The sequence below is a fragment of the Brachyhypopomus gauderio genome, chromosome 10, assembly GCF_052324685.1.
Source record: "Brachyhypopomus gauderio isolate BG-103 chromosome 10, BGAUD_0.2, whole genome shotgun sequence".
NCBI classification, from domain to species: Eukaryota; Metazoa; Chordata; class Actinopteri; order Gymnotiformes; family Hypopomidae; genus Brachyhypopomus; species Brachyhypopomus gauderio.
In genome coordinates, this window is record NC_135220.1 from 7,544,193 (window position 1) to 7,566,978 (window position 22,786).

The following is a 22,786-nucleotide window of genomic DNA, read 5'->3' on the forward strand; positions in this document are numbered from 1 at the left end:
ATGCCAAATATATGTAAAACTCAAAACCACTTCCACAATTCTACAATTAGGACTGCATTTAAAGCAACTGATGTTGTATTTATTGCAAGTTAAGCCCACATACCGTTCAAATAAGTGCAGAGGTTTACAACACTTCCCAGTACGGAATAGAACTCAAACTACTACAGATTTACATTAGTGGAGAAAATTGGTACACAACATGTGAAGTAAAGACAAGGTAGAAGCAGTACACGACACAAATATGTCCAGCTTTCCTTAGTATCATATAAAAAGCGTGACCCCCAACCCTAATGCATATGAACACTGCTGCTTCATTAAGGATGTTGTTGGACATGCTGTTTAATTTGCTTAAGGTATGTACCAAAAGCCACACTCTATGTAAGGGGACATTTTAGTCCCCGTGTATATGACACGTGGGTTACAACAAAATTATTCTAGTTTGTGGGTAGGGAGAGCCTTGGAAGCTTTGAGTCCTACAGCTCGGTGTCATTGTATTTCTTGGGGTTGTAGTAGCCTCGGCGAGACTGCTCTGAGAGCTGGCAGAGGTCCTCTTCCTCGCTGGCGTGAGAAGAACGGCCCTCTGAGAAGGACGTCTTGGAAACTATGCCATGAAGCTCTGCGGTGGAGCTGGAAAATTATGGAGCAATTAAATGGAGCAATTAAATACTCTGAGCACAGCAAATAAAATGAACAGATTATAGTGATTCATTCATGAGTAAACAGAGTGCAAGAACTCTGAACAGATTATCGTGACCCATTCATGAGTCAATATAGTACAAGAACACTAAACTTTATTTGATATACAATCTTTGGACACACCCAATAGGCTGTGGTCTGTTCTGACCGGGCTTTGGCTTGACAGGGACAGCATAAATGTCTGGGTGTTTCTGAGAGATTTCCAGCTGAAGACAAAAAAGAGACGATGGTTCAATAATTGTTTAGATTCACAATTAAATCTGAGTGAGCCAAAAGATGACTTTAATCATAAATTCACCATCAACTACATATGCTTGTGTTTGACTCTGCTGCTCTAAGACGGGAGTTGAAGAATAAGATGCAAGTATTTGTGTGTGTGTGTGTGTGTGACTAACCCGTGCATGTTCAGCCTCCTGTAGCTCCAGCATCCTCTGTGTACGGGCCATGTGGTCCATCTGCTCAAAGGCCTTCACCTTGCCCAGGAAGGAACGTTGGGCAGGGTCATCCACTTGTGAGGGGGATTCTGCTGCCGAGCTGGGCCGGCCCAGGAAGCTGGGCTTCTGGGCCACAGGCGGCGGGAGGGGCCTGGGGCTGGTAGGGGTCTCACTGCTCACCATGCTGCTGGAGGGTGAGTCAAAGCCCCTCACGTCACCACCTCGAGAATGCGGCTTGGCCTGGAATAAAAGTGTGGAGTAATGGTGGAAAATGGTAGAGAAATGAGAGATGTCTGCAGGGAGAGATGGGTGTCTTTCCTGTCTGCTGTGATCAAATGACAAAAAATGAAGGCATGAGGCACACAGACAGAAGGACAGATGCTAAGGGGCTTCTTTAGGAACAGGTGCAGTGCTGCAACAGACAATAGCACAGGAGGAGTAGGGGGTTAAAGGAGGGAGCGCCTACCTTGGGGGGTTCTGGGACGAAGGAGGGTGGTGGGCTGGGGTCACGCAGCACTTCCCGGCTTCCAGCACGCTTCATACGGGGCACAGGGGCAGGCTTCTGTAGGGTGAGAGGGCAGGGAGGAGTGGCGTCAGGGGGCTTCCCAGCACACGCACGCACAAAAACATCACATCACACTGAGTGTGTTTCATTTTTGGTATTCAAATAATGGGGAAACTCCAGGATAACACCAATCAGGTAAAAACAGCATGTCTACTTTTTTCATAGTTTCTACTTTATAAGTTTTCTACTAAAACCAGCTAATAATTTCACAGAATGTTACATAAACATCAAACTTCCTGCCGTGGCCTTTTGTAAACATGAACTCACTTTACTGGAAAATATGGATCTTATAAGCTCATTAATGGTGATTAATGGTGCACAATTCAAGTTCTTTATTTTCTCAAGCATGTGCTGCATTTGAGTCTCGCCAAGAGTCAGAGAGCTGTTTCGACGGTTCTGCATTTCATCCCACTTGCTGCTTCCAGGAGAGCTTGGTTACTTTTGCATGCATGTGCAGACTGAGAGATCCCCATAAGAAATCAGAGTAAGAAATATGCAAAGAGATTACCAAGCTAAAACACTGATCTAAGAAATTGTGCTGAGTACGAGTATTGAGAGAAAATATGCTTCTTCCAGATCTCACCCCTTTGTCTCTATGGAGATTATTCTTCATCTGCTGTCTGTCTATATACAATCAACCCCTGATGGGGTAACCATCAGAATCCCTGAGAAGTGTTGATGGTTGCCCACCTTTGCATGCCCAACAGTTCTGTCCTTTGTTTGTATATCCTTTGAAGTCTTAACCCTAAGGTCATGACTATCAACTACCCAACCCAATGTTGATTGCCCAAGTGCCCCCACCTTCATCCCACAGTGACCCCTTAAACTCCTCTTCCTCCTCACCTTCATCCCCTATATACCCCCCTTAAACTCGTCTTCCTCCTCCTCCCTCCTCCCACATTCTACAATGTATATAAGGTCCTCCCAAATAGACTACAGGAGAACTGGTCGTGATCCACTTTGCTACATGCTCTGTGTGTCAATAAACTTGTCAACACTGAAGCCGTCCAGTCTCCTGACTCCTGAATCTGATTCCTGAAGGCCAAATTTCAAACAGTATGCTGGTTTATATGACAACTTGAATAATCATAACTGCTGAAATCTGATTATGAAGTTATGAAGATCATACATCACTGAGTGTCATATAGGTACATGGTTTACAGAACATACATGCCCAGGACATACAGGCTTCACATATGTTGACATCTCTTTCCAGACATGCCACTGCTCGACTAGTCCCTCATAACTGCAAGACCAGAAAACTGCAACTTGCTCCTTGTTGATGTTCTTGTGCTGATCCAGAAGAGAGGTGCATAACTTGTGTTGTCTTCCCTGGTTCACACGCATCACCCTTAGCCGAGGCAGGTCAGACCCCCAACGCTTACATGGCCAACGATGGACCTGAACGCGCCTTTGTGCCACAGGTATAGCTCGTCTTACACCACTGCCCCTCACCAAACCTCAGCCTCTGTTCTGCACCAGCATCCAGTACAATGGACTTAGAACACATGTCCATACCACAGAGTCCCTCGCCATCTTCACAGGTAGACCTGAGTCTTCAAGAAACACTAATCCCCAGCCATGTTGACCCACTAATCCTCAACCATGTCAATCCACTCCATTAATCCATGATTGCACACATAGCTCCTGTTCTGGGCTCACCTCATCTGGGAGGGCCGGCTCAGACGAGCGGCTGGTGCCCGATACTCGGGGCTCGTCCACCGCCTCGTCCAGTTCGTTGTCTGTGTATGCCCCTCCCTCGTCGTCACTGGTCAAGCGGCTGTCCATGCTCAGGTAGTCTGCGCTCATGGCCGACAGGTAGGACATACGGTCATCCTGCTGGTCAAGGTCCTCTTCAAAGCCTTCCAGCTAAACGGCAGAGTTCATGTTAGAGTTTATGGCATTGTTTCAAGTCATAAGAGTTGAGGGACTCGGACATGGTTGTGGCGAGAGCCTTTTGACTCTTACCTTACTCTCGCAAACCCACACGGCCCGTTTCTGCTGTGTGTTGATGGTGTCCTTCAGGCTTCCGTACCAGGCGTCGTGACTCGCATTCAGGTCCACAGTGTCTGCAGCACAAAACAGGAGAACAGAAAGACCAGTGCTTTCCAGTTGTCTGCGCCAAGCTTTTCGTTATGTTGTTCATGCTGTCAAGTGATTATGATATATTAGCATTAGTTCCATAGTTCCAAAGCTGTTTTAAACAATGTCCTATAGTAATAAACACATTTTGGCAGTATGGAATAAAAGAAAAAATCCCCTATGAGCACCCAGATAGAGCTTCTGGTCTAGGCTGTGCTGACGAGTAGAGGCTGTGCTGACCAGTAAATAAGTGGGAGCAGGTCTTCCGCAGCTTGACGGCCTGCTCGTAGAGTTTCCGAGAACTGCGATTGGAGCCAGGTACCAGGCGGTTCCTCATTGTCTTCACGCCCTGCCTGCTGTCTGGGTTCAAGAAGACCACGATGGGGTACCACTGAGTGTAGTTCAGTGTGTCCACAGCTTTGGGTGTGATATCAAGCAGAGCATGCTTATCCTGAGAGAGAGAGAGAGAGAGAGAGAGAGAGAGAGAGAGAGAGAGAGAGAGAGAGAGAGAGAGAGAGAGAGAGAGAGAGAGAGAGAGAGAGAGAGAGAGAGAGAGAGAGAGAGAATGAGTGAGAGATTTGAATCTCACTGCTTTTTTTTTTTAGAAACCTCTAGGAACCTCAGGAAAAAAAAAGTTGGGGTTTAATGGGTGGGGCTTAATGGGCATAGCCTAATGGGCATGGTTTACCTGTTCAATGATCTGCCGGATAGTGTTCAGTTTCACCACTCCTGAAGACTTCTCTGTGCCTGCATCTTTGGGCTCTGTCTCTGTGAACAACAAAAAAAACCCTCATTTTTGGACACCTGCAGATATAAAAGCCTTCTAGCCCAACCCGACACTAGTCACCTACTGGCAATGACGTATTCCTCTGGCAGATCATTGGCTAATTTCTCATTAGCCGCATCAGAAATTGGACCAAAAAGAACCACAGGTCTCCTGAATCCAGCTAGGAAGCATGAGAAACAGAGTCACAAAACACTAAGCACTTGGTTCATGGAACAAATGTTTTGCTGAAACATGCTATAAGACGCACCTTCTCTGAGCACTACCCTCTCATATGCTGGGAAGCGTGTGGTGACAGGTGTGGCCGTGAGATCCTCTCTGCTCTTGCGGAGGTCCTTCTTCTTTCCTGCCCTTTGACCTCTTAACCTCCAGAAATCTCCCCTGTCATTGGCTGCTCCCTTCTGGGTGTTCTGCACGTTGGCCATCTGATCGGCCCTGCAAGTGAGAGTCACAGTTGAGCATGGGACCATGGTAGCCAGCCGAACAGAGGGTTATGAGGGAAGTAAAGTGGATTCTGGAACAGCAAGCTACAGTTACACAGTAGCTGCACTGAAACACCTCCTGACCTGCTCTTGCTGGGGATGACACCTTTGTCCAGTAACTGGTTGTCTTTGTCGGTGCGGATGGCCAACCAGTTGCCCAGTTTGCCATCATACAGAGTGTCCACCACCTTGAAGACCTCCCCCCTGGAGAAGGTCAGGCCCTGTGGAGAGTCCCGCTCATGCTCAAAGTGGGTTCTGATGAAGAAGTTATCTCCTCGACCCGACTCCAGCACGTCCTTATACACTGCCATTATGAAGCAAACAGAGAAGGTTTTCAAAAGCAAGGATAATTTATTTTAAATGTAAAATCACCAAGACTCAACATCTGCATTAATAAATATGCAATGCACAGTGCATTAAGAAAGTACGGTATGGTGAAACTCATGTAGTTATCACATTTTCACAAGGCAATACAGAAATATGCTACTAGTTAAAGGTGTAAGAAAGGGCAACTGCACCATCAGGCTTGCTCTGTGCTAGGATGGTCACGTCTTCTCCTTTTGGAATGTCCAGCAAGTACAGTACTGCATCTTCTCTCACCATACATCTGAAGTCCATGCTGTTCACCTGCAGGGACAAATCAATTGGGATATTTAACTTTATTCTCTTCTTCTAATTATTTTAAATTTTAAAGAGACAATCCAGAAATGTTTGCATGCTATTGTTGTGACTCCCACCGTATAAGTGCAGACACTCAGCACCCCACAGAACAGTGTGCTGGTGGTTTGGTGTACCTTCATTATCTGGTCCCCAATGCACAGGCCCTCGACCTCTGCGGGGCTGTCCTCCTGAACACCCGCTATGAAAATGCCCACGTCGTTGCCCCCCGCCAGCTGCAGGCCCACACTGTCACCCTTCTGGAAGTGCACCATCATGGTGCTGGGACTGCAGACAGAGACATGTACTCACATGTAAACACACAAGCTATGAATTGAACTTCAACTGAAGAACCAGGAAAGAAGGCCTGCAACATATGGCCTGTTGTCTCCAGAAATGATTAGAATCTATTATTAATACTTTTTCTACCCAGTAGCTCCTTCACCACCTATAAGCTGGAAGGTGATGGCTAGCATTTCCTCAAAGACATATTTTGGCCTATGTGGTGTCAGAGGTCATCTGAATGTGCGGAGAGAATACTGATGTCCGCTTGCTTTGCTCTGAACAGCAAAGTGAGACGGAAACAAAGCCATCTTTTCCAGTTGTGGATGTGACTGAATTTTGTAATGTTCTGACACCGCTGTACTTGAAATCCAGCTGAAATAGAATCAAACTGGAATAGCCTGTACCTCACTTAACCAAACTATAAATTAAAAAATTTCAGTAGTTAAAGGCTAAAAGTGAACCCTTGACCCTTGTAAAAAACAATTATGTGTACTTCTCTAATCATAACATTTGTACAGTGACAAAAGCACTCTTACGGACCCGTAGAGCTCCAGGTCCTCTGGGTTCGGTCGCAGGGGGGTCTTTGGAGGCACTTTGGGTTTTGGTGGAAGGCTGAATTTGGGGGTAGCACTGACCACTGGAGCTGTTGGCAAAGAGCACTTAAATTAAGAGTGATTAAATTAAGAGTACCGGTAATTAAATTAAGGGCAAAAAAATTAGGAGCAAATAAATTACAATTCTACAATTTCCTTTCAGCCACTTACAGTAAGACAAGATTTCTGAGATTTCTGTCTCTCAGTTAGTTTAAAGTGTTATTTACTACCACTCAAACTCTCAGACTGCCGGGGTGGGGGGGGGGGGGGCAGTGTTTTTACCTGGAGCTTCCTCAGGGGGAAGTTCGTCTTCCTCCATCGGTGGTGGAGGGGGAAGATCATCTGCAGCTGCTAGAAAAGGTGTTGGTATGGCGCCTTTCTTAGCCAGTCTGCTCGGAGGGTCATCCCTGCAATAAAATACATCCAAGACTTCACCTCTAACAACTCCGCCCCCAATCACCAATAATGGGAATCATTTTGTTTCATGAAAACGATGGGACCGTTAAAAGCAATGCCAGGTCATTTTAAGTACACTAAAGCAGAAACAACGTGGATGTTTGAATATCTGTGGAAAGTTTATAAGAGTTCCTGGCATCAATTTCCTGTTGTCACCTTTGACATTTGTCAGATTTTAACAGGTCACAGAAAATGACCCAGATCTGTTTGCCCATGTAAATATGCTCCTGCATTACGTCAGAAAGTTTCAATAAGAATTCTCATGTAATGAATGTATAACTTCACACTTTTAATCACACTACAATTATACACTGAAGGGTGCGTTGCACTACAGTAAATCTCTGTCCAATCAGCTAGTCACCTGTTTTTTTCACGGAGCCTCTCATTGGACGAGTGGGGTGACGGGTCCGAGAAATGACCTCGCCGGTCGTCCTGTGGAGAATATGACCGGTAGGACTCAATCTCCGAGATATCTGTGGGAAATGCACCAAATAAGCCAAAAAAGACAAAATGTCATTACATGAGTGGCGGACCACAATTTTATTATTATTATTATTTTTTTTACTTTTCAGTGGTATGTGACAGACTTGCATTGAAGAAACGATTCAGCAGCACAGATCCATATACTGAAGGCCTCAAAGTAAAGACATTTCCTATTTTAATGGTAATTAGCAGTGATTTGTGGGAGATGGAATTACAAGAGGAAGTAATACAAGGGAACTATTCGGTCAGACAGCTATTTGTTGTGAAATGAAATAGTTACAATTGCAAGCATTTTCAAGTACTTTAGCTAAAATTCCAGCATTTTTCAAACCTGGAAAATGCAACATTAAAATTCAAGTATTTTCAAGGATGTCAAACCCCCGTATAAACCCTGCTAAAAGAGCCAGACTTCCTAGGTATTAAAATGAATTAATGTTTATACCCCTTCCAAAAGTAAGACAGACCATGGTACTCATTCGGAAAATGGTGGAATGTTCTCTCCGGGTCGGGAGTATGTCCTTGCCTTAAGTGAATGAGTTCAAGTATCTCGGGTTTTTGTTCAAGAGTGAGGCAAGGATGGAACGGGAGGTTGACAGGCAGATCAGTGCAGCGGCTGCAGTGTTGCTGAGCGAAAAGGCAAAGCTCTCAATTTACTGGTCAATCTATGTTCCGACTCTCACCTATGGTCACGATTCTGGGTAGTCACCAAAAGAAAGAAGTGGCTCAAGTTAGTTTTCTACACAGGGTGTCTGGGCTCTCCCATAGAGATAGGGTAAGGAGTTTGATCATCTAGAACAGACTTGGAGTAGAGCTGCTCCTAGAGGTAGAGAGGAACCAGTTGAAGTTGTTCAGGCATCTGGTCTGGATGCTCCATGGGCACCTCCCTGGTGAGGTGTCCTGGAGCCAGGACATTCAGGAAAGATTACATCCCTCAACTGTCCTGGAAATGCCTCTGTATCCTCCCAAAAGACCTGGAAGAGGTGGCTGGGGAGAAGGAAACCTGGGACTCCTTGCTTAGGCTACTGCACCCGTGACCCGGATGTAGATAATTGGATGTAAATGGACCCCAAATGCTAAAGCATTTTTAGAGCTAATGCATTTCAGCAGTGTGTGATTTCAAGCTCATCCACAAGAGGTTGTGGGTGGACTCATCATGACTCAAAAGGCTACACTTCTTAAGCAGCATCCAAGAGGTTTTTGATTGGCTTGACTTACCGTCCAGCTCAGAATCACTGTCAGCCATTGGTGGGATGCGAATTAGAACCTTGCGGCGATCCCTCTGCACTACCAGCTGCAGTTTCCCACGAGACTTCTCGATTAGTTTCCCTGCATCACTCAGGGACAGGTTCTCTGTGACTGTACCATTGATCTGAGAAAGGAGAGGACGGGAGAGATTCCTTTGATGCTCTTTACCAAACTTATTATTGATTTTATCACCATTCTTTCTGACTACATGTCTAATTTATTTTCTTGCAAAGAAAAATCCCAGAGGCAGCCATCTGTAAGGCCCAAAGACCAGCTCCCCCGCGAAGGTCGAAGCATTTCTTATACGAACCTTAAGGATGATGTCGCCCTCCTGCAGGTTGCCGTCCCTGGATGCTAGTCCTGTGCCGGTCATCTCTTTAATGAAGAGCTGGCTTCCCAAACGCAAACCATATTCTGGGTGGAGGAGAAAACAGATGTGAGGGGTGAAGGGTGTGGCTCTAACACCACAGCTGCTGTCTCACAGCAGTGAGGTTTTTAAGAAAGGAGCACTGAACCACCAGGTCGTGTGATGATGGGACTCTCCATACCCTCGTTGGGTCTGTTCTTCTGCAGTGTAACATTGATGGGTTTCTCCAGGGTCTCTGTGGTTCGTGGGGGTGAGGGTGTCCGCTTTAGTCCGTCACGGCTTCCGCTTCTCTTTGCCACCTCATCAAACCTCTTCGGCTCTGGGATGCGGTGGGCCAGCTCAGGGCTATGTGTTCGGTCCAGTGTGTAGTCACTGCGGTAACGGCGGTCTGGGCTACGACCTCGGCCCAGAGCTCGATTGGAACGGTAACTCTGGTCCGGGCTGTGGTCCCGGTCCAGGGTGTGTTCGCTACGGTAGCGGCGGTCTGGGCTATGGTGACGGGGCTCGGGACTGTACTCCCGGTCCAACAGTCGCCCACGGCTACCATCCCGTCTGTACTGGCGGTCGGGACTCTGCTCACGGTCCAGCTGTCGCCCCCGGCTCCCGTCCCGTCGGTACGGATGTTCAGGACTCTGCTCACGGTCTAGCTGTCGCCCCCGGCTGCCATCCCGCCGGTACGGACGTTCGGGACTCTGCTCCCGGTCCAGCTGTCGCCCCCGGCTACCATCCCGCCGGTACTGGCGCTCAGGGCTGATGCCCCGCTCCAGGGTTCGCGGCCGGCCGTAGCTGTACTCAGAGTCCGGACAGCCTCGCTCTGAGCCGGCGTCATAGTCCATGTGCCCACTGTACATGCTGCCACGGTCCTGGTCATATTCGTCGCCGTAGTCATCACCGTAATCATCGCCATAGTCACGGTTACTGAAGACGCGAATATCCGGGGTTGGTGCATGCTTTGTGATGCTGATGGGAACCTTTCGGGGTCTCTTCACTATCTGTAGGAGGGGAGGAGGTGAAACTACTGCAAACATTTACATTCCCAGCATTTTTTTATATTTAATACTGCTTCACAAATCATCCTCACTTAATTTAAATGAAAGCAAATAAATTATGACCAGCTGCACTACAAGAACATGATCCTGTAAAAAGAAATTAGAAAAATTAGGAAATTTTAGTCATGAAAAGACAAAAAAATAAAATAAAAATATTAATCTGGAAAAACTTTCTGTATTTCACAATTTGCAAATTTGGAATAATTGTGCTATGCTTTTCACTGGGAGTTTACTAGATGGTGGAACGATCTTCCACTAGCTGTTCAGCCTGCATAGTCCATTTCACTCTTCAAACAGACTGAAGATTCACCTGTTTGTTGAGTTCTTAAATGAGCACCAACACCGCAGATAGCACGTGTTGTCCTTGTACTTTTCATTGTATGTTAATCTGTTTATTGTTATTTACACTTCTATGTACAAGTTTTAATTCCTGTTGTTTAAGTTTATGTTAATTTGGAATACAGGTAATGGCATTGATTCCTGTAGTTTAGTAGTAGTCTGGATAAAAGGTATCTTGAATTCTGACCCATCTATGCTACTATCTAGGATGCAAAGCACTGTGCAAGTCTCTCTGGATAATAGCATCTGCTAAATGCCGTAAATGTAAATGTACTAGAGATTCACAAACCACCACCCTCTGGTGGGGTTCAAACAAACCATATAAAGCATAAAATCAGCATATGGGAGTTACATTTTTTGCCATATTTTATTTCAAAAGGATGCAGATTCAGAAAAAAGCAACCAAATATTTAAAAAGCACTGCACTTGAATCTTAATTTAAAACATTTCCTTAAAATATCCCACTCACTATTTTGGCAACTTTGCCACACTTGCGAAGAGTCTGTACAGCAAAGGAGTGAGGGACACTCTCCATGGGCCATGTGTTCACCTGAACCACTCGGTCATTCTCACTACAAGCCCAAAGGAAAGAGCAGAGGTGTGAATGTATGCTGTGTAGGCAATCTGAAGGAATGAGGCTGTAGGAGCTAAATCATAGGAATAAGATTGTAGGAACTAAATCATAGGAATGAGATTGCTGATGATGCAACTCACAACAGCAGACCATCTGCAGGGCCTCCCTGAAGCACATCAGAGATGATGATGGAGATCTCGCCTGTGTCTTCGTTTGGATTGTCTTTCCCCCCTGACACAGCAATTCCGAACCCCATTTTGGAGTCCTACATTGAGACAATATGCTGTAATTCAGACCATATAAGCACAGTTGTCTATGTGCAACCTACTGCACTAGCCCTGTTCAACCAGATCCAGATGGGAGGGAGGGGGGGGGGAGAGAACAGATGAGAGAGAGAGACATCTAGTGAGCATGCAGGACTGATTGGAAAGACCGCTTTAGATGGGGGAGGGGCCTGCTTACAGTCAAAAAGCGAGCATGTTATTATAAAAGCTGTGTGCTATAACTGGATCAGTGAGCAGATGCAGTGATGGGCAGCGTAGCACCTAAGAAAATTACAGCAGAACCCAATACCAGGAGCCTGGATATTACAGTGCTGCACTCCACTACATGGCTGAGAGAGAGACCAGGCGACTTAATCACTGCAGGTAGATTACAGTACAGTACTGTACTGAATACCTGTGTGTGAAATTGAAGAACTGTATTAAATAGCCGTGTGTGAGACTGCAGTACTGAAGGGCTGTGTGTGAGTACTGAATGGCCGTGTATGAGATTACAGTACTGAATGGCCGTGTATGAGATTACAGTACTGAATGGCTGAGCAGACTCACCCGCTGCAGGGTTACCGTGAACTGCTCCCACACTGTCTCCTCCATGAAGGGGTTCTGAGGGAGAAACACCAACGTCAGATTATGTACAGCCGAGTGAGATTCTGTACAGCTGCCGTTAAACCGTGCCACTGGGCTGTGGAGTTCGCAGCATTCTTGTAAATAAAAGGAGCGGTGAGGTATGAGGAAAAACTGGTACAGGACTTCACTCGAGTCTACTGTACCGAGTCACTCACAGCAAATATGGAGCATGCGCTCACTCAAAGCCTGCTTACGCAATTATGTGCACACACTAACTTACAAAATAATTATGAATTCTGCACTTTTATATATAGAGCTAGTAAGTCACTAATAAGCTAATATTAGACTAACATAAATTCACAAATAACAACCCTCAAAAGTTCTCCTAATGATCAAATTAAAACTAAATGTATTTATATTGCGCTTTTTAGAACAGTTGTACAAGTTACAACAACGCATCCTCTTAACCCCAACAACAATAACTGGACAGATAACTGGACAGATACATAGAGACACAAAACTTCTTTGTTTATCTAATTCTTATTCTTGAGAGTCCTAGATTTCTTGATTGTTCATTATAGTAGTCCAGGTTTGTGGAGATACAGTCATAGCAGGGTATAATTTGGGGTGGTGAGAGGGGCCAGGGTAGTAGGTTGATGCTTCATCTATAGCTAGTTAAGCAGAAGATGGCTGGCACAGGGTAGATAGCAGGGCAGGAGGTGGCTTTCCCCAGGGTGGATAGCAGCAGTTAGCTCAAGAGTGGTTCTGCATTTCACAAATCTTAAAAAGAATCTACAATATCATGATACTGCACTCACCAATCAAATATAGCCTTGATGACTGATTTCAGCTGACCTAAGCACAGTGCATGCCCGCATGAGTGCGGTTCTCACCAGGCCATGTGATGAAGGGGTAATACCACCCATATGTGGCCAGCCAAGGAGACTGGGCATTCCTCACCATCGCTCACACACCTGTGCCTCTTCACACTGCCCCTTTCAGCCCAGCTGGCTTGAAGACACAGTTTAAGTTGCAGAGCATGGTCGGAACTTGGGGCTTATTGTATATGATCTAAGCTCCCTCCAGCATGGACAACACCCGCACCATTGGACCTCTGCATACTGCAAAAGTAGACGGAGTGTTTACGTACATATGAGAGAGAGAGAGCGAGACGCACACAGACACACACCCCAGGGTGTTGCAAGTTGGCTCTATGCCAGTTAAACAATGACTGATCCGTTACTACTGCATCTAACCATCCAGACAGTGGACTGTGCATTGCAACTCCACAACCTCTCAGAAAGGTCTCTCAATCTGGACCCTGGTAAGTGCAGAGAGGGTCACAGCATGGTGCATAATGTCACTCTGTGCTGTTATCACGCATCCCAGGGTTCCACAGTGCCCCAGGTTCAGTGCCCTCTACACTACATCTGTGGTTCTAAAATCTCTATGAGCAATTCAAAAATCTCAAAACAGAAAGCATAAATAAGATAAAGATATCTGTACTGTGAAGATAAAGTTTGGTTTACTTTTGTGTGGTTTAATTTCACCAGAGATTAAAAAAGTTCCCAGCAACCAAATCCAACGTTAGTGTTTCTAGACACAGTATGAGCACAGTAAGAGGAACAACACTCATGTCAGGGAACTAAATGGTAACAGCTATGCAACAAACCCATCCCAGAAATTAGATCACTTGCTCAGATTTGTCAAGGAAAAGAGGTAGAATTAGCCAAAGGGTGTTCACAAATGTGATTAACCGAGCTTAATGCCAGAGACTGATCAAAATAACCAATGGAACAAACCTGAGGGGCATTACTACTTTGTCTTTACTCTGTACAACAAACGACAGTAACTGAATAAAAACACTGCATCAGATGTAGTCCTGCAGCAGACAAACAAGGGGAAACCAAACAACATACATCTGCTGATGAGACAGGACACATTCAGACATCAGGCACCAAAAACTGCTTGTGGTTTTATTATGGGGATCTGCCTGTTTATCTGCGTCAACACAGAGAAACAGCACTACAGGTGGAAAGCTTTCAGTGTGTGATATGAGCGAGACCAACGAGAGAAATCAACATGCATGAACTAACTTGGGATCTTGGGTCCCTCAAGTTCACTGCCGTGTTTTCCCTTGTTAACATTCATTTCTCGGTTACATTCGCTGCATCTACCATGCTGATCTGAGACAGCAACAGGTGGACGAACCCTTAATGCCTCACGATCTCCCCGACAGACTATCGGTGCACGGTGGGCAGAAATTAAGAGTAGCCCACTAACTAAACGGAAGTCTTATTTAGCCTCTAAGCGCACGTCTCATGTGTGGCACCATTTAAAGGACTTTCTCATCGGTTGCTGATTAAGTTTCGTCAATACTCACATGCCAGTGTCCCTGTAGGTTTTTACTCAGAAAAGCCAGTCTGTCCACAAACACAGGCATCATACAAGACGTATATGCATACATAGGCTACATGAATATCATTTAAATAATTATAATAAAACAAATCTTTACATTTAACTCATGGCTACTTTGTCCGACCATACGGCACCACCATTAACTAAACTTTGAACCGCTATTGTTTGTCCACTGTAGCGTAATTCCCGAGTGCACCAATGAATCATAGGGGGGGAAACTAAAAATATTTTTCTTCAACGCATGTGTTAATGTTATCAGACTAACCCGGGATAAAATAAATTAATATGTTATTAAGTTAACTTTTTAAAGACGAAGTTTCTTTTACACATTCTAGACTACTCCGTAAAGTGGACTGTTCCAAAATTTCCGCCTCCACATGGGACAAGCTGCCGATATGATCCGCTATCCACCCCCGCTATCCACAATCGTAAGACATTACCAGTTTTGTAACACCAGTTACAAAACAACATGCTTTTCTTGGGTGACGTCTCAGAGATGTTCATAAACTGTTTGTTAGGCAAATGTTCGTTAGACATCTTTGACACGTAACTATTATTCTAACTATTACTTAAAAATCTATTATTAAACGAACATCTACAGTGAAATAAATAAATACATATACAATGTTTCAAATATGAAATTTTAAATAATTTAAGGCTACAGTCCTGCATAAGAAAAAAGAAACTGGTACCTTATAGTAGCAGATAGTCAATGAAGAACAAAGCCAGAGCTTCTTTGGTGAAGTAAAACAGGCACTTTGGCAGTGGACCGGTCCCTTCAATAAAATAAATAACAATGTCCATTTGAAGCAAAGAAAATCTTGAAAAAAGTCAAGTGTTTATCAGAGTTAGACTATTAAACAATCAAGATGTATTAGAATGAGCCATTTGATCCTTCTGACCAGTTTGAAGTATAGTTCCAAGATGTTCTAATTCATTCTAATTCATCATTGTAAGAAAGGCAACGTGGATGTATTTGTCCTTTATGAAAATTATAGTTCATACTGGAACACTGACATCAAACATCAAACAACTACACTCTGGGGAAAAAAGAACATGATTTTTATCTGTTTTGTTCTTTAAATAAAAAAGTAAGAAACATGCTATAAAAAGCAACATCAGGTAACTGGTTAGAGTTTTCAAAATGTTTTCTTTAAAGTGGAGGAAATGAGAGGTTTAAGCAAACACTCTTTGACTATGATTTGTTTATATAACAGCCAGGCACATGCTTGGTAAATAAATATGCTTCATATAAATATAAAATATAATTCTCCATACATCCATACATACATATATTTAAATATATATAGAGGAGAATCAGGTGCAACTGTCATGGTCACGTTATTCAGGCTGGAGGGCATTTATCAGAATTTTGCTTAAGGTTCCAGAAATATTTGAACCAGTTCTGAACACGGTGCATAAACACAGAACCTTAACCACTACACTCCAGGAAGCTCATCACTGGAGAACATAGAGAGAGCAATATACAAGTCTCCTTAGCAAAAAATACTGATAATATACAAATGTAGTACATACACCTTTTAGCTCAATCTTTTTGCACAGATGCAGGAATTAAATAAATAATGAGAGGAGTGTACTTTCCCATCTATATAAGGCACCAGAGATCCCAAAATCACAGGGCATGATCTAAACAGAAGAAAATGTTTGGGATGACCAGTCTTTCCTGTGGACTAACAGTACAAGTTATGTACAGTTATGTTATGTACACTTATGTACAGGTAAGCCTGTTTTCTGCTTCATTGTGATTTCCCGTGCTCGCACATAGGAGCTGGCTTTGGTCCGAGTGGTTCTGACAACAGCCCAGACGAGATAACTGCACTGAGGACAGAAACGTGAGGTGCAGAAAACATGACGACAACCACACCACCACCCCACTACACTCCTACCCCACTATTCTCCTCTCTCACTTTACTGATCTTCTCCCTGCTCCTCCACACTCCTCTTCCTCACTGCCCAGATGGCCTCCAGGACTGATGCAGCTGCATATCACCAGAGGGCCAGATCCCGCCTGTAGCCTTGTACCGCACACGCTTAGTTGTACTTCAGTCCTCTCCTGACTAAAAATGCATGTGATGCTACACTGTTACCCAGAATGCACCAATACACACAAAGCTGCACCCTGCGTAGGACTGTCATCCTGTGGCATCCTGTGCAACATGCTACTAGTGTCTCTTCTGGTTGCCACTTTATCTCTGGCTAGTTGTCTGTCAGAGAGAGAGAGGGAGGGAGGGAGACAGGGAGACAGACAAAAAGGGCAGGGAGAGAGGGAGACAGAGAGAGACAGAGACAGAGAGAGACAGGCAACATGTTGGGCAGGCTGCTGACTTACACAACACAACACTCTTACACAACAGATGGAGTCTGCCTACACAGAGCATTGATGTGTAACACGAACACACACACACCACCCTCACACAGCTGCCCAATTCCATAGGTGCACTCACATACACACACACAAACACAGACAGAAAATGCCAGTTAAAGAGAGATGTTTACCAAACCAAATAAGTTAAAAGATGTGTTATTTACATTTACCATAGAAACACAGAATCGAGTTTATGATTGTATTATAAAAGCCCTACATGGCATGATGCCAGGTCTTCTCAGATTTCCTCTGACACCATTAAGACCCTCTAATTTGTTAGTCATTCCAATGCCTTGGATAGAGTTCAAAGATGACTGGGCCTTTTCAGTTTTAGCCCTAGGAATAAGTAATAATTCACCCTACACTATAGAAATACTATATTATACTACTACAATAGACAATTATACGTCTTTAGTCCCTGAGTTGTCAGGCTGTCCTGCTCAGGTTGCTGAGGCACGTTTTGCTGTCTTTTGTTTCATATGATTTCATTAACAACAGGGATGAAACACATAAAAATATTTGTTAAGTCAGCACCTAGGCCTACCATCTATGTGCAAATCAGTGTATATATGACTTGTATTTAACAATGCAGATGTCCTGTTCGTACAGGGGTAAGTCAACACTGAAAACAGCGGAGCCTTGTTTGATCAACACAATGCTCACAATGCTTTCTTCCCCAGACCTTAGAGCCACCTTTACATTTTTGGCTTGAAAGGCTTACAATCAGCGTGTGAGCCTGTTTAAGTGACAGAGTGTGCTTGGTGTATTAGTACAGTAGTGAAATTCCATCCTCCTCAAAAAGCAAAACACAGGAACAGCTAAGGCGGAGGTGAGCACTTCCTGGAGCCCAGTGGTCTGTGGCTGCTTGCAGGAAACACATGACTTCTTCCTGTTTGCCTGCAGTGTTGGGTTGAGGTGAAACTCACCCCAGGTGGTGTTGGATTGAGGTGAAACTCACACTCCAGGTGGTGTTGGGTTGAAGCAAAATTTCCACAAAGCAGGTGGTGTTGGGTTGAAATGAAACAGACACACACACCAGTCCAGCAGATCTGGCCATCGGGTGAACACTGCTTGTGTGCTGGAGCTGCATGATAGTTACTTTCCTAATCCATATCCTAAAACCAGCTGTTGTGCTCAACAGAAGCCCTAAATATGCAAATGAGCTCTGTAATATACTGCAGCATTTTTAGTGTGTGCTGTGGATATCCTGAGAAATATCAGACATTCCAGATATTGGATGGTGTGGTAACAGTGTTCACATAGTGCAGCAACCATTAATAGCTTGTCATTCATGTCAGGTGTTTCTCATGGATTTGTATTAGACCACAAATGAAACATTTAGTTTTTAATCTTATGTCCACATCAAGTAGGCCTCCATATACTCCTCTCTGACAATGCAGAGCCAGCTATGGTCAACACCTTTAGTTGCTTCTCTCTCTCTTTATGAAGTTACACCAGAGTTTTATACTACCGACAGATGCTACCACCTTTTAAAATAAAGACCTATTAGCCTACAAATTCATGTCACCAGCACTGTTCTTTATCTCACTGGTGCATCCCTCTGAAAATACTGATCATTCCAAATTCTAAATGTTAGCAAGTTCAGGTCATGTATCCTCATGCAAAGGAATATGGCTGTTCACATGCTGAGTGTTAACTTCCCCTACAGATGTTTGGAACCAAACACTGAGGTTACAGGTAACCTGTATTGTGTTTGAACTGCCATATCTATTGTATTGTATTGAACTGTCATATAATGGTGTTCCTTTTTTGATCCAACACCAGCTGCCAGTCAATTCCAACGGTATCTAACAGGATCTAACGCGAGAATTTGATGACATTGTTGCATAAAACAAAAACATTCCATAAAGGGTTAATTTTAATCAGTATGTTAACACTTGTGAAAAGGTTACATGGTTATTTATATTCAGTATGTTTACATTGCTCTGAAAAGGTTACATGGTTAATTATATTCAGTATGTATAACTGCTCTGAAAAGGTATCAGGGTTCATTATATTCAGTATGTAGCACTGTTCTTAAATGGTTACCAGGGTCTAGAAAAGTACCGCATGCACAGTAAAGGCACACAGTTTTCACACTAATAGACTAGTAGGGCCGCTTTCTCTTCTTGTTCGGTACGTTTGGTGAGAAAAGTGTGAACATGGTTTTCAACCTTGGGAATTTAACCGATCTCTGACTTTTACTTCATGAACGCTAGCTGTACGAATTATGACTATTATGCATCACCATGTCTAATGCCACAGTTTTACAGGACTGGGACAAGGTTACTGTTATAACCTCATGTCTTGAAGTGAGATCATGCATTGATAACATCGACAACATGTTTTGCCATTTCTTGTGCAGGCCAGTGCGGCTAAAACTCACATGACAACTGAGGATTTTTTTCCAAGAAAATAAATAGCAGTTGATGAAGATACCTTCTGCAAACCTGCACCCTGAAAAGTGATGTATGGAACTGCAGAATATCCACAGGTGGGAAAATACTCTAAAATAGGGGTCCTCAACTGGTCTCAGCCCGGGAACCACATTTTCTCATTGTCATTAAGTCACGACTCACTTTTATACAATACAAATGTTATAACAAATTTAAAGGGTTAACAATTGTGCTTACCGTGGCAATAAGAATGGCTTGCATGCAGGGCTCCAGACAAAATAATTACTCAAGGAGCCAGTGGCTCCTAAGAGGAAAACATCAGGTGCCAATAACTTTTTCTAGGTGCCATAATAATATCCAAATTAATAAGTATTACAACACTCACATCAGGTCATCTATTATTTAGGATCTCTGCCATCCAACATGCCTGATGTCTTTCTCTTCCTTGTAACTGCGGTAAAGTTTAATTCACTTTCACATATTCGGAATTAGACATATTATTTTAAATGTACCACTGTCACTGTCTACAAATTATCTTAACATGGATGAAAGTGGTGGTGGTAAAGGCCCCAGAGCACTGCGCAATCTGTTTTTCTGCAAAAATTCTATAGTTTTTAAACAATCCTTCATAAGACCATAAAACTAGTTGTTAGATATGATATTAAATGCATCCTAAACAACCTACAACTCCTGAATAAGTTACCTCTTACCTCTCTGTGGTGGTCAGTTTTTTTTTTACATTTCAATGGCCTTTAAACAGTCCATCATAAGACTATAAAACAGGGTATATTACACAAAGTAGGCTACATCCTAAACGAAAACCTACAACTCATATGGGTATTTATACCTTGCACCAATTATATATATGTCAAATATTTTATTAGTTTTGAAAAGGTCCATCATAAGAGCGTCAAATAAGTTATATTACATTAATATATATTGCATCCTAATCAACAACCTTTTTAAAGGTCTTTTGATGGGCCGTTTAAAAGCTATTGAAATTGAGACAAAACCTGGCCACTACAAATTGGCGCAAGGTAGAAATACCCATTTACGAGTGGTAGGTTGTTATTTAGGATGCACTTTAGGCTACGTAATACAACTTGATTGTGGACTTGTTGATGGGCAGATACGTCCATGTGAGTGGGAGCTAAAGCAGCCTATCGTTTAACTTTTAAAATACAAATTCAAAAGAAAATGATATTTCCCAATTACAAAATATCCTCACGCATAAAAATAATGCTCTTGTGTCACCTGTAGCCACTGACGAGTGAAATAATTTATCGCAAATTAATATTTATGGTCGGGATTGCGACCATTTTAGTCGCAGTCTGGAAACCTGGAATGTCTGACGCGTGCATCTGTCTTTTCCAAAACAAAAGACGAGTACAAAATTAGAGGAGTACTTTTTTCACTGCTCTAAGTGGGCAGGTTCCTCTGACAAATTTCAAAACCCGCGAAGATGCCAAACCAATCTGTAACACGCATATCTGCCTGTAGTAATTGGTACTTTTACAAATATCAAACTTTAAAAATGCACAACATAATTAACAGCTTCGGATGGCAGTTGGACCCTTAACGCAGACTAGTTTTCCCCACAATGGGTAGAGTAATTGTAACATTTTGAAAATAAATTGTGTAGCTTTTAATAATTATACTACTGTAGTTCAAATTAATTAGTCACTTAAGCGTTGACGGAGATACTACTTTGAACTGGGTATCTTTCTCACGTGTATCACCCAGGTCCTCCATGTCCTTCATGTTGAAAACCCTGTTCTATATCCTAGTTATTGAGCTATCATCTTTCGGGCACTAAAAAGTGATTATAGGTCCGTGTTACCCAACTTTTAATGCATTTACTAAGGGACGGGTTATACGTTTTAAAATCTTTATAGGATGCATACATGAGAGTCTTTCCTCTTACAGCGTCGTATTTCTTACATTTATCGCATATCTTTCCAAAAGTTACCAAATAGAAGTCAATATACCATTTTCAGTGCAGCTTTGGTACGACAATTTACTTTCGTTACCAAAACCCAGAAACCTGTAGACTCACATATCAGGAAAGGAAACGGCCATATCTCCCAATATGAACCACTAAGGTAAAACAAGCACAGCCTACAAGTTTTACACAACAGATACCAAGAACAATAGGCAATCGAAGCCATTCCGAATAAACAGGAAAACCATACGTAAAATAAAAACCATACAATAAAAAATGGTAACGTACCTGGACGTCTCTTATAACTACGAGTCTTGTATGTGATCTTTATTTACCTACAGTGTGAAATGCGACCGAAAAAATTAAACGATTCGATTTTTTTTTACACATTCCCAGATTTCCTGAATCTTCCAGGTATGGGCGTGTCTTGACAGTGCAGGTGAGTGGACAACGAACTCTCCACGATACGTAACCAATCACGTGACCATACTTTCGGGTTAGTCAGCGTGTAAACACACATGTGAAGTTTCGACATACCGCTAAAAAATACATAATTTTAAACATTGTGCACGCACAATCATGTAAGGTGTGAGACTCCGCTGAATACACCTTAGATAAATTATGTGTTTTATTTGTTTTGAGGTTTGAATGTGAACATTTAAATAGTAGCCTACCGTCTGCGGTAAAGTTAGTTTCACGTTCGCATGTTCAGAATTCGTTTTTCAATAGCTTTAAGACAGTTATAGCAAAAGTGCCAAAATATGCAAATTCTAATTTCTGACAACATAAACAACCACATACAACTCTGTTTACGTCAGGAATAGGCGTATTTTAAATTGTAGATAACATGTTATTTTAAATGTACTGCTGTCACCTATGCACCGTCTAAGGCGCCATCTACAAATTACCTTAACACGGACGCAAGTGGCGGTCTTAAAGGTTCCAGAGCACTGCTCACTGTTTTTTTCCTTTATTTTCAATAGCTTTTAAACGGTCCATCATATGAGCACCAAGCAAGTTGTTTTACGCAAAGTGCATCCTAAAGAACAACCTACAACTCTAACGTGGGTATTTTTACCTCTTACCTATTTGTGGTGGTGAGTTTTAATCTACGAAATAGCTTTTAAACGGTCGATCATAAGACCATAAAACAACTTGTTATATATTAAGGGCATCTTAAGCAAGGTTGTTGTTTAGGATGCACTTTATGTAATACAACTTGTTTAGTGCTCTTATGATGGACCTTTTAAAAGCTATTGAAATTCTTAGATTAAAATTCACCACCACAAATAGGTAAGAGGTAGAAATACCCATATCTGAGTTGTAGGTTGTTGCTTAGGATGCACTTTTTGTAATACAACTTGCTTAGTGCTCTTATGACGGACCTTTTAAAAGCTATTGAAATTCTTAGATTAAAACTCACCACCCCAAATAGACAAGAGGTAGAAATACCCATATCTGACTTGAATGTTGTTGTTTAGGATGCCCTTAATATATAAGAACTTGTTATATGGTTTTATAAGCTATTGAAATTCTAAGATTAAAACTCACCACCACAAATAGGTAAGAGGAAGAAATACCCACGTTAGAGTTGTAGGTTGTTCTTTAGGATGCACTTTGGGTATAACAACTTGTTTGGTGGTCTTATGATGGACCATTTAAAAGCTATTGATATGACTGCAAAAAACACTGTGCAGTGCTCTGG

General features: G+C 42.9%; 1 protein-coding gene across 3 annotated transcripts; it reads right to left on the reverse strand.

Moving 5' to 3' along the window:
* Nucleotides 1-53: 53 nt before the first annotated feature.
* On the reverse strand, nucleotides 54-21,519 carry tjp2a (tight junction protein 2a (zona occludens 2)). Of its 3 annotated transcripts, XM_077019126.1 has the most exons (24): nucleotides 21,370-21,519; nucleotides 15,050-15,133; nucleotides 11,922-11,975; nucleotides 11,232-11,356; nucleotides 10,987-11,089; nucleotides 9,311-10,121; nucleotides 9,073-9,176; nucleotides 8,733-8,886; nucleotides 7,396-7,507; nucleotides 6,861-6,985; nucleotides 6,526-6,628; nucleotides 5,838-5,988; nucleotides 5,562-5,670; nucleotides 5,128-5,347; nucleotides 4,812-4,996; nucleotides 4,629-4,724; nucleotides 4,466-4,545; nucleotides 4,018-4,228; nucleotides 3,664-3,764; nucleotides 3,358-3,564; nucleotides 1,597-1,692; nucleotides 1,092-1,370; nucleotides 820-902; nucleotides 54-627 (listed from the first exon to the last, which is right to left on the reverse strand). In XM_077019126.1, the coding sequence occupies exons 3-24, from the start codon at nucleotides 11,964-11,966 to the stop codon at nucleotides 474-476; spliced, it is 3,654 nt and encodes a 1,217-aa protein (XP_076875241.1). In that variant the 5' UTR covers nucleotides 11,967-11,975; nucleotides 15,050-15,133; nucleotides 21,370-21,519; the 3' UTR covers nucleotides 54-473. The 3 variants fall into 3 exon arrangements, with proteins under 3 accessions (XP_076875241.1, XP_076875242.1, XP_076875240.1); XM_077019127.1 differs by lacking the exon at nucleotides 15,050-15,133 and having other exon boundaries at nucleotides 21,370-21,505; XM_077019125.1 differs by lacking the exons at nucleotides 15,050-15,133; nucleotides 21,370-21,519 and adding an exon at nucleotides 14,323-14,746.
* Between the last annotated feature and the right edge of the window lie 1,267 nt (nucleotides 21,520-22,786).